Source organism: Anarrhichthys ocellatus, unplaced genomic scaffold (assembly GCF_004355925.1).
Source record: "Anarrhichthys ocellatus isolate YVR2014 unplaced genomic scaffold, GSC_Weel_1.0 scaffold58, whole genome shotgun sequence".
Lineage (NCBI taxonomy): Eukaryota > Metazoa > Chordata > Actinopteri > Perciformes > Anarhichadidae > Anarrhichthys > Anarrhichthys ocellatus.
The window spans coordinates 1866857-1878642 of record NW_022280088.1 but is presented as its reverse complement, the minus strand read 5'-3'; the positions used below and the strand labels follow the sequence as shown (position 1 = coordinate 1878642).

Sequence of the window (11786 nt, the reverse complement as noted above, 5' to 3'; positions counted from 1 at the left end):
TGTTGTGATAATAAGGGAACTCACTTTTGCACAAAAGGAATCAATTTGCACTACTCTAGTTGCTGATGTACACACTCAAATCAGCACTTGTGTGACCTGGATGTATGTCTGATTTTTTTTAAATGCTGTAATATGTGAAGGGAAGTTGATTTGCGTCACAAGATCAGTGATTGGATGTGTCTTTATGAAACGTGAAGATGGTGTTTTTGTTAGCCAAATATTCTTTTTAACCATCACATCAACTGTGGGCAGGTCTCTACCTCACTGATTCTGTATAACTGCATCCTGTATTTGAGAGAATGTAATATTTTTATGGGAAAAAACACATCAGAAAAATACTGTATACAACCACAGATGCATTGTGGGACTGTTAACATGTAGCTTCTATTGGCTTTGAAAATGCATTTAAAGCAGAAAATAAAAGGGAAAGTATGATTTGATAATACTCCAATGATCCTCTTTCTTATTTTGTGACTATATGCTAGTTGGATATATGCATCACCATAATATAGAGAGACGTCTTGTAGTAAAGATGGAGAATATAAAAATATGTTCTCTGCCTAAATTGTGTCCTAGGAAGCTGGAGAAATAACTTACTTCAGTACCCGTACTGGAAGACAAACATTTCATTAATTGTTAATTTATTATCCCAGCGGGAAATATTCTATGCAGTGTGAGCACAAAATCCTCCACTCATTTTAATAGAAAACAGAGAACATGGGGCAGAAGACTGCAAATGAATGATCATCTTATTTGTCCACATCATTAGACCTGTGAATAGGAGCTTTTATATTGTTTTACCAAACATGAACCAAGTGGCTTCATTGACAGTTGATGGCAGCAATGCATTTTTAACATCCAGTCTACCAACAATAATTTGGAGCAAAACAACTTGGTAACAGTGAAACACAGGGCAAGAGGAATATCATTTTAACAACAAAATTACACAGGAAAGAGGTCACAAGGTCTTCAAATAGACGTCGACATTCTAATTTAAACAATTCAGATAATAAGTGGATTTTTGAGACCAGTAATAAACACAAAATATTTAAAAAAAAAAATTACAAGGACCCTTTATATGTGTTATTTTAAACAAGTGAGACCAATAGGTACTGAGCAGGACACTAAAAATAAACTTGTCAAGAGGACAAACTGTAATAGTGACACTATTTCCACATTACTAAAAACATATATTTGGCATTTTTGTACTGCAATATTTTGTTACTTATCAGCTGACATGTAAGCCCATATCTGCAATAAACCGATATCGGCTAAAATCTGCCCGGGCCAATTTAATCTGTCCAACAGGTAGATAGATAACAAAGGAGGCTGGAATATAGGATTTTAATATTTAAAAATAATGATCTTCTCAAGTGTTACAGGTATATTTTATGTCCTCTTTCAAAGGTTTATTATTATTTCTATTTATTTATTCAGAATTATTGGGTATGGTTTGGTTTCTCGTCTCACTTAAGCACAAGGTGGCGGTAAAGTGCCTCACGCGCTAAATGTCAAACGCCAGAAAAAGTCATAGAAGAAGAAGAAAAACTTGCTAACGTAGAAGAAGTGGGCGGAGGCCTGCTCGAGATTTTTGACGAGCAGAATCATTTTTTTCCAGAGTTTTGTCCAGAAATGAGGTAAACATTTTTTATAAAAATAGACGACATTAAACTAAACATTTACGTTAACATATTACATTGCGTAACTTAGTCGTCGGTTAAAGGTATCGTACGTATGCAGCCAGTTGTGGCTAACTATAATTAGCGTTAGCTAGCTAGTAAGATGCTAACTTAGTTGCACAGTTGAGGAAGCTGTATTTGTTATGATGATTAGCTGTATGAAACTGTTAGCTGTAACGTTCATAACAAGCTAACAACACCTTACTATTGTACATTGTTGCCAGCAGGTAAACAGAATGTATTACAGCACTTAACCTTAAATAGCTTAACATTATAACGTGTGTATCTTTGCTTCTTCCGCAGGTTGTGAACGCCTATTTGTTTGGGACAGTAACGTCATGATTAAATAGTATCATATGTTGAGATACTTTGGCACTGTCATAATACCTGGCAATAGTTAACAGACATGCCGTGGTGCCTAAACACTAAGCGGAAATATATTTTTTAAACCAGCCCACAGTGAAAGCCAAATCTGCATTTGCAATATACAGCAGTTTATTGTGGTAAACTATCCTCATCGAGACCATGGTAGACAACCGCTATGCCACAGCTCTGGTCATCGGCTCGGTGCTGAGCCTGCTGGCGACGGTCTACCTCTCTGTGGCTGTGGGAACTCCGCACTGGTACCAGTACAGCTGCCCACCAGTGAAGCGTGGGGACAGCAACGTCTCCGAGCTCATCAAGGAGTTCATCGATGGAGAGTTTGACGAGAAGACTTCCCGCGAAACCATGTTCCGCCTGAACGGCACCCTGGGACTGTGGTCGAGGTGCATATGGGTGCCGAGTGAGTCACACTGGTTCAAAGAGCCAAGTATGTCCTGTTCAAAATATTACATCTCTACAGCTTTTATAGCCCCGCTTTAATCCCAAGCAGAGACATACTTTGATGATTTAAAACGCTACAGAAACAATGTTTTGTCTAGTTTTAAAGCTACCTCAGGGTGACACTTTAAAGGAAAAGTTAAATCTGTATACCCCTACCTGTGAGTCCGATGTTGTCCTAAGTCACTTCTGCTCATCGATTTGCAGCATTACCTGCAATGCAACAACTGACAGTAAATTGTATAACTACCTCAGTATTAATGAAATGGCACATTTCTATTGCATCGTTGTGTACTGTATATCCTCCTGCTGCCCAACATCACACACCCTGTGTGTTGGTAAATGATGACAGCTCAGTTGAATTTGCACTCTCTGATCTTGACTTTAGATCCAAAGATGGAAACACAGTGTGTGAGTTTCACTCTCCCTCAGCAGTTCAGTCTAAAGTACAAATACCTTGGAAACTATAGCAGCGAAGAAGATCTGCTGAGAACATGTGAGTCTACTCTGTTCCTCCTGTGTCTGTAGTGTTCTGTTCACCCTGCATTCATTTTAAAGTGTCACCGAGCTGTAAAGCCACTACCACAGCTGGGGAACTTTCTGTGAGTGACATTTATCGGTGTGAGAGGTCACAATGGACAATTTTAGATATGGAGTATTAAAAATATGTAATATTTTAAATCTAGATTTAGCAGCAGTAACAATTGCATAACACCAACATATACAACATCAAAGCAATACAGCAGACAATTCAGAAAATACAAAACTATTTTTAAGTGATGTTTAGCTGGACAATTTTTTTCAGCTTTAAAAAGTTGTTGGTGAGAGAATTTTAGACACTAACATGCTGTAATGTCCTGCAAATAATTGTCGGCCCATGCTTTTTTGCATCAGTCAAATTTGTCTGTAACATTCCTTGTAGGTTCTTGAATTTGCTCTTTTAGTTAGTTTTAGATAGTTTTTTTTAGTTTATTTTTAATGTCATTTTTCAGACTTGTGGAGGTGCCAGTTTCTCTTGCCCCTGGTGTCTCTGGCTTTGGTGTTTCTCGGCGTCCTCGTTGGGGTCTGCGCCTGCCTGTGCCGCAGCTTCACCCCCACTTTGGGTGTGGGAGTGCTCCATCTACTCGCAGGTGAGAGAAATCCTAGTATATTACCCAATTTCTGCCGTGGACCACAGACAAAAAAAAGTAGGAAAAAAATGCCACAGGATCTGTGCTGTTCTGAAGGGACATTTGTACTTAAGTGTGGTGCTCACCGCCATATTGGCAAATATTTAAACAAGAAAACACAAATCATGGGGAAAGGGGTGGCGGCAAGTATTGTAACAAGAAACTCTGTTGAAGGAGAAATGTATAATATCCCTTTTTAAATGGTGAATTTGCAACAGTATGTTTTGGAGGAGCAGACAAAGGCAGAGCTGCTGCTGTGCTCTTCTTTAAAATAACAGCAATTGAAATGAATCTACTGACATTAAAATACATGTCAGACTGTTAATAATCTCACGTAATACTAAATTCAACTCTATGTAGACTCTATTGGGTATAGTTTTTCGATTGACGCCAGTAACACATACACTAAAAATAGTCAAAGTACGCTTGCGGCAATGTTCCGATCTGGAGAGCAAATGTGTAAAAACATTTTTAATGGAGTATTCTGACTCACTGACCATGAGGGTGATGGTGTGTGAGCGTACATAGGAAACATTTGTTGCGGGTATTTGTACGCATGTTGTGAGCCGGCAGCGCCTTTTTGTGCCTAACACGCGTCCAGCTGGTGATTCTCAAAGTTAAAACTAGCATCAGCCTGGCGGCGCTGCTTAAGGCCTTCCTCTTGTCAGGTGAGTTCCTCCTCATAGATCTTCTTCTGATTGAGACCATTTGAACCGTTTGCTTTCACTTTCCCAGATGTATAACCCTCAGAAGATTTTCATTTTCATTGCTCTGAAGCAAACGTATAATGTTACCTGGTGAGCTAATTCACACAGATCCTGACTCCTGTGTTGTTATACATTCAGTTAATCGATGATAGTCTAAACAACTGCCTCGCTGGGTAAATACCCAAACCTTGCAATGTCATATATGCAATTTCTCTTGAAGAATAATGTTAGATTTAATAAAAGTGTAATCATTTCTTCTGATGTTAGTAGGGTTGGTCTTGATTTATTCATGTGTGCCTCTGCAATAATGAGCTATATGAAGAAAATCCTGATTGTGGTAAATACAAAATAAGTTAGTGTTTTGATAGTTGTGATTTTCTCACTGAGTTCAATACAAGTTGAGTTTCTTTTGAGCCCAGATCCAGCTGCCGCGATTTAGATTTACATTGGCTTCAGCCAAAATCTGTGATTGTTGTTGTTTAGTTTCAGACGACACAACTTATAATTTCACTCTTGTTTCTCTCATCCTGCTGCCATCAAATGCAATGCAGTGCTTCAAATGTACTTTTCATCTATTACGTCTGTCCTCTACTCATCAGGTCTGTGCACTCTGGGCACCGTCTGCTGTTTCCTGGCCGGGGTGGATTTGCTCCGGCAGTATTCGTCCCCACCAGAAGGGGTGGAGGGCTCTCTGGGCTGGTCCCTCTACCTCGCTCTCATCTCCTTCCCTCTGCAGATGATGGCAGCTGCTTTGTTCCTATGGGCGGCCAGGAGTCACCGCCAAAACTACACCCGCATGACTGCTTACAGGGTAGCCTAAAGAGAGACTACTACAACAACTCACCTTAAAACCGCCTACTGGTCTCAGGAAAAAGGTTTCTGGTTAAGAAAGGACTGTACTGGTTGTAACTTCTCACTTCTTCTGCAACAATCTCTAAAAAAGAATGACATGATATCCCAGATCTAGGCAGAAATACACTCAACCAGTTTGCAGCTAATCATCATAAGTGCTCATATTTAGGAGTTTCATAGCTTTGAGTTGTGTTATTTCACCTTTGTTTTCTAGCATTTGTAACCTGAATCTTACCCAGAGCATGCTCTTAACTTATTTTAACACCCAGATGTTGTGGATTATTTGTTATTTCTGGTGTTGACTGTGTTGGTGTGCTGTACTTAAATGCCTTCTTTTCAGTTGCCATTGCTTCTAAAGCTGCTCACCACATTGCCCTTAAATGAGTTATAGATTATAAAACTTGCAAACAGATTTCAGACCTGCTTTTATCAGGGTAGCTTTCTCTTAGTGCATGACAAATATTACGCAAGCCTATATTTTTATGTTTGTTGTGTGGTTTTATTTTTGCATAATCTTAAATATCAAGCCTTTGCTGTGCATGCCTTATAAACTGACATTTCTGTCATCTGTGGTTGTTGTTGTTGGTTTCAGTCTGTGGTACGTGTTGACTAAATGTCACTCAAAAAATGTAACCACTCATCTCCCATTGTCACCGTCTTTATAGGTCTAATATTTATGAACACTTAACTTGTTTTGAAGCTGATTTGATGTAACTCGAGCAAACCTGTGACCTCTTTGTAACATTTAGATTCTAATGTTTCAGCCCCAGATTATACTACTGCCACTTTACATTTGTTAAGATACTTCAGATGTTTTTCTAATCGTTGTTGCAGTCAGTTCTTGCTTCCTTTTTAGGGCTCAGTTTCATCAGTCACTTAACAGACTGGTTTCGACAGCCAAATATCAGTTTTGCATAAATTAAAGCTGTCAAAGAGACCTGTAACTTGAATAATAATTGACTTTGCAAAATCTTCACTTGCAGGAAACTACATCTATTTTTACACTTTGCATTTGAGTGGAAAGTAAATTAATTTGTTACTTTATTGTGTGTCCAAAATAGAGGATTTCTTAGCACCAGAAAAAAATTGTGATGTTTTAGTGTCACAATGTTTTTGTTATTTGTCTGATGTGTACACAACATGGCTTTTGAAAATGTTTTTTATGTATTCTGAAGCACACTGCACCTGTTTCTGTATTGATAAATTTGACATTTGCTGACTTCGGACTTCTTGTTTTTGTGTGATCCGGTGTCATAGAATTAGTAAAACATCATCAATCCTAACAGTGTAAGTATTTAAAAGTTACAGAGATGCTTTGCTATGCTCATGCTATTGCTATTGCTAGCCATGCTAGCGACCTGGCTCTTGAGATAGCAATGCTTTGCTTTATGACTAAATACCTGCAAAACTAATGACATTACCATCAGCCTCGGCTGTACTTTGTGTAAAGTGTTAATTTGAATATGTTAACATGCAAAAGAAAGTTGTGAACATGGTAAATATCAAAGCAGCTAAACATCAGCACGTCATTCAAAAATCAAAGTCAAAACACACCATCTAATAACTCAAAGGGATCCATATTTTCCATTTATTCAAAGATGGTGTTTTGCATCATTGCCACAGTTAAAAAAACATTAGAAACATGATTATACATGTAGTGTACAGTTTTATTTGTTCTGTGGTTATAATTTAAAGTACATGCAACATAATGTCTATACTCTGTCTGCCTTCACACTTATGGACGGCAAGGTCACAGTGATCTTTTTGGTTAAACGGAAAGCAATCTTCTTCTCATAGTAGGCACATTCATTGACAAAGAGAGGGTAGAGGTCTTCTCCCTCGTGCTTCACCGTCTCCCCAGAAAAGGACTGGAACACAGGGTCGCCTTTATGGAGAAGCTTGAAGTCGTTATCCTGGAGAAAGACAGAACGCTCACAAAGGTTAATCATTATGCATCAGGGCTGCTTTTGAATGCACTATCACCTTTTTAGCTCGACATGGAGCGCAAACCTGTCTGCAAACAGTTGATTAATTACACATCCAGCCGGTATGTAGAGAAATTAGCATTGATAATGAGTCGTATTCTTGTTCACCTGGTGAATCTACGTGCAATAGTTATTCTATTTTAGCTCTGTTTTTTTGTCTACCAAAATGAAACGATGAGCTAAAACTCTCTGTAAAGCTGCATAAAGCTGAGGGGAGCTGCAGATTCTGTAGTGACCCCTTTCACATTGTCATTTGATACATTATACAAAATATTATAGTCGCTATAAGTGAAGGCTTGTGTGTGCATGCATTTTCCCCAGATATCCTTGTCTTCTACCTGCAGCTGGGGGTGAATGGCAGCAGTAATGTCATTGGTTATAGGATCCCTTGGGTAGTCTACACTCCTCACTGCTGTGTATCCTTCCACTTCGCCACCTTCAAAAGCACTTCCTGTTGGCAAAGGACAGTAATAAGTAGCCATGCTGGTGTACTCAAAGAAGATCACAGAAGTAGGTAATTTAAAAGCTTCAGTCATATTATAAAAGCATTCTATCTCTTTGCGGTATTTTGCCACACAGATAGTTGTCGTTTGGCCAGGTTTAGAGATATCTGCCTCCTAGGATTTGTGCTGCGCCGTCCCTTGTATTGGTGTAGAGACAGACATTTCAAACCAAAACTATCGACATGGCACACGGGAGGCTGTTTCATGTTTTGGCAATCTGACCCTTTAAACACCGGAAGTTTTTTCTTACCAGAATTAAATTTCTGAAGCCATTCTATTGAGAGATCCATTGCCTCTTTCGCCATGTTAAAGATATCAGCTCTGAGCACGCCGTGGGGTTGCGGCCCGACTTCTATCGCTGCACAGAACAAGAGAACAATTCCAGCATCTTACCCTTTAATCAATTCAATTATTCAGACGCAGACAGACTAGTACACACTTAGTACACACTTACTGATGCCGTGTTTGCCCACTGACTCCAGGGAATAAGCCTCAGAAGAGGGTATATCAAGAAGGATTGCTCTCACAGGCGCAGAGGTCATCTTGCTCTGCAAACCAAACAGGTGGATTATTTACAGCACTGCATGCTTCAGTGCCACACATATCCACATCACATTGTTTAAAGTCTGAAATATTGAGTCTTGATATAATGAAATTTCAATCATTATTCTTGCATTCTTATGTAAAACAATGTGATATTTGTCTTTAGAATAGTTAGAGACATTCTTATTGTCCTATCTGAGCCTTTATTTCTTTCTTTGAGTTGCCAAAGTTACTGTAAAAATACTCTGACTGTGACTCATTTTGTCTTGTATATAAAGATTGACATTTCTTGGACACTTTCTTATTGATAACTAGGATATTCATTATGTGTCATTTATATTGTGTGCAGTATTTGCAGTAAAATTAAAGTTCATTAAGTTGAACATTATTATACCGGCAGATTTAATACTTCATGCTCTACATTTGTTGTGTGAACTATTTGAAATTGTTACAGTCAAAGTCAGGAAGCTGCATGTCATGAACTAAAATGTCATCCCTAAGAATATTTGTCACCTGTATGTATTTGTAAATATGCAGGCTGATCCAGTCATAGGAGGAAAGGATGAGACACATGCCCATGTTGGCAGTGGTGTTATGGAGGTCGCAGAGCAGATCCACAGCCTCTCGGCTTCCTTTGGGCCCAAGCTGAGCGTTCAGCTCACGGGCTCTCCTCAACTCGTAGGATGTAGAGTCTGTTATGGGGGCACTGGAAGCCAGACGATATATTGAGTTTCCTCATACATGCATACTGCTTTCTAGCACTTTACAGTTTAATTTTAAGGCAGTTTTCAAATGTACAGATTCTCTTTTAAACCATCCACGTTGAAGTTTTAGTACAACTTTTCTTTTTCAACTTACCTCAGCAAGGCATCTGTGAAACAGCGATTTAGATCCGTTTCCGTGTATCTTATGCAAGCATCCACTGCCCGCGGATTTGATAGGACGGTAGTTATAGAAACCAATCCCTTCTGATCTACCTTCTGTTTCTGCATCTCTCTCACTATGTACACCCCTGACATCTCATTTCCATGGGTGCCACCACAAATAGCAACACGGGACAGTGGCGAGAAAGAGACGCGCTCCATCTGTCGACAGGAAACAATTGAGGATGTTAGAAAAGTGTTGCCCTGTCTTACTTTATTCTAACATTGACTGACCTCTCAGCAACAAGTTTAAAAGTGCAGGTACACATTCATGCAGTCATGTTATTCATGAACCAGACAGACGAGAGTAATGTGTTACCGATATGGTATGGTATGTTAATTATTTAACATTTAGCACATAAAGTGTTATGGTTAGGTAAAGTGGAGTCCGTAAGACGGCCCGTTTTAATTAAATTAAGGTTGTAGCTTGTTGTCTACCTCACTACCGTTACAGGGAGGTGACGTTTGTATTTTAGCAACGTTTCGTTAACGATTTACTGAACCGGGAAATCCGAATCTGTCAATATCTTTCTAACTTTACCTAAGTAATTGGTATTTCAATTTTCTACGCAAAATTCTCGTCCATGTGTGTATTAGACAACACTCAATACAATATCAGCAGTAAAACAGAAATTCAAAAAGAGAATCGCCTTAGTATAGCCTCATTAAAAAGTCATGTAAAATGGGCACAGTTGGGGAGAGGAAACATATTAGTGGGCGTGGTAATGAAAATACACAAGCGGAAATGATCAAAGTACAGTCTTTTTCACAACCAGCTAACTATCTGCAGCCTATTTGAACGGGAGCAAAGTGCTGTTCTACAACGTTCAAGTGACATAATCAGCAAAGAATGAAAACATGAATCATCAAAAAGGGTATTAATATATGCAAGAAACAACGTTCACGCTTGCACGTCTTACCCTTCTTTCAAAATCCAGCCCTGCTCGGCACTCACTGCACTTCAGCGCCCTTTGAACTTGGAGGGAAGTCGTATCAGGACAGTAATGCAGTATTTCATAACCTGCCAGCAAAGTAATACAGGCACTCTGCAAGCTACTTTCCAGTCAGAGCCATTAACCGTTCACATGCACAGACTCAAAGGAATGCAAAGTAGAGCACAAACCACATACTTATACAGATAGCTTCAAAGTCGGCCCTCCTTCTTCCTTGCATTTCGTCTACTACGCCGCACCTCTTTATGTTCTTCAGCTCAAATTTCAAGCAGTGTGACATTTAGTGATGTAACAGGAACTTGCTCTCTGTTATTTACTTAACCAGCCAGATCTTCTCTGAGTGCTCTTTGGACTGGGTGCAACTTTGAGGTGCAATAACAGCAACAACAACAACTACTCTGCATTATTTATTAAGCTTCACTGATGCAGGAGCCTCCGTTGTAGTCATATCATACCTCCAGCTGTTTATTCTGTATATATTAGTCTAATATTAGTATTACTTGTAATTACACCACACTGTTAATACTGTCTGTTCTGTATGTACTGTATGTTAGCATACACACTGTTAATACTCCTCACACTGTAGATATCTAGTGTATTCATCCCCCTTTCTGTTTATTCCACACTATTCCATATTTTATTCTGTATATACTCTGTACATTACTCTCCACTTTACTGCTTTTTGCACTTCTGGTTAGATGCTAAACTGCATTTTGTTGGTTTGCTTTTTGTTAGAGCTAATGTGAGCAGTCAAGTCTGGTTTATTTCACGACTTTGAAATGAACGATTAATAATAATAATAATTTTTTGTACTCTAAGCTTTGAGGCAGGAGTGGATTCATTGTTTCTGTGAGCTGCTAACCTTGAACCTGATCAAAGATCTAAAACGTGCTGCAGTAGATGTGTTTGTAGCACTGTAAAGTTTCATTTTCACAGAAATGTTATACTCGTATAAGTGATGTAGCTTAGGACAGATGGGCTACAACTGGCGTAGATAGTAAGTTGAAGCGCAGTTTGATCCACCACTGGTATCCCTGCAGACCCGAGAGTTATAGGCCACTTGTGTTAATACCTCACAGGTGCTTTATTATATCAATTTGTCTTTTTCATGTCAATAGATTTGTTCCTAAAGACATATCATTGTTTTCTGTTTTCTTTATAAATGTAAAATTCTAATGTTTGGTGCCCTGGGGTATCCCAGTCATGTTTGTCTTGAGTCCTAGTTTAAAGTATCACACACTGTCAGTCATTTTCATTTTATACAACATGCACATTATTTGCAACTTTCCTAAAATGGTAATAATGTTTTTCTTTTGCATTTGACATTAACTACTTCACGAATAATTTTTTTCGGATAAATAAGGTAACATTTTGCTACAGTGGTTGTTTCTTACAATAGCTTATTGTTTTTTTCTTGTTTATTCTCTTTAGTTGGTTGTCCTTGTATGTTAAATATGTCGATGAGAGTTAAATTGTCAGCATTAACTCCACAATTGTTTACTTTTACTTTGATTTAATTTGTTTATCATTGAATTGATATTCATATTAGATTCAAATGCGTTGAATACTTATTTGTTTTGTAAACTATATTATACCAGGTAAGTATAGGAAACTCTTTTACAAGGGAGACAAAACAATACAAACTGTTTT

The 11786-nt window shown here is 38.5% G+C and overlaps 2 protein-coding genes across 3 annotated transcripts; one reads left to right on the top strand and one right to left on the bottom strand.

Moving 5' to 3' along the window:
- The first annotated feature begins 1545 nt into the window (after positions 1-1545).
- On the top strand, positions 1546-6448 carry cldnd1b (claudin domain containing 1b). Of its 2 annotated transcripts, none has more exons than XM_031871503.1 (5): positions 1546-1637; positions 1983-2463; positions 2890-2997; positions 3494-3631; positions 4977-6448. In XM_031871503.1, exons 2-5 carry the CDS (start codon positions 2205-2207, stop codon positions 5195-5197), a joined length of 726 nt encoding a protein of 241 aa, XP_031727363.1. In that variant the 5' UTR covers positions 1546-1637; positions 1983-2204; the 3' UTR covers positions 5198-6448. The 2 variants fall into 2 exon arrangements, with proteins under 2 accessions (XP_031727363.1, XP_031727362.1); XM_031871502.1 differs by having other exon boundaries at positions 1983-2490.
- LOC116396722 (N-acyl-aromatic-L-amino acid amidohydrolase (carboxylate-forming) B-like) lies at positions 6194-10344 on the bottom strand. The gene is made up of 7 exons (XM_031871501.1): positions 10104-10344; positions 9119-9345; positions 8774-8966; positions 8172-8265; positions 7968-8075; positions 7553-7665; positions 6194-7142 (listed from the first exon to the last, which is right to left on the bottom strand). Exons 2-7 carry the CDS (start codon positions 9343-9345, stop codon positions 6942-6944), a joined length of 936 nt encoding a protein of 311 aa, XP_031727361.1. The 5' UTR covers positions 10104-10344; the 3' UTR covers positions 6194-6941.
- Positions 10345-11786: the final 1442 nt, after the last annotated feature.

Excerpts from the sequence above, each read along its gene's own strand:
- LOC116396722 (XM_031871501.1), bottom strand. The coding sequence starts at position 9,345 with ATGGAGCGCGTCTCTTTCTCGCCACTGTCCCGTGTTGCTATTTGTGGT. Across the intron at positions 8,967-9,118 it reads TTCACAGATGCCTTGCTGAG|TGCCCCCATAACAGACTCTA; the intron begins GTAAGTTGAAAA and ends TCTGGCTTCCAG. Across the intron at positions 7,666-7,967 it reads GCTTCAGAAATTTAATTCTG|GAAGTGCTTTTGAAGGTGGC; the intron begins GTAAGAAAAAAC and ends CTTTGCCAACAG.
- cldnd1b (XM_031871502.1), top strand. The coding sequence starts at position 2,205 with ATGGTAGACAACCGCTATGCCACAGCTCTGGTCATCGGCTCGGTGCTG. Across the intron at positions 2,491-2,889 it reads ACACTGGTTCAAAGAGCCAA|ATCCAAAGATGGAAACACAG; the intron begins GTATGTCCTGTT and ends TCTTGACTTTAG. Across the intron at positions 3,632-4,976 it reads AGTGCTCCATCTACTCGCAG|GTCTGTGCACTCTGGGCACC; the intron begins GTGAGAGAAATC and ends TCTACTCATCAG.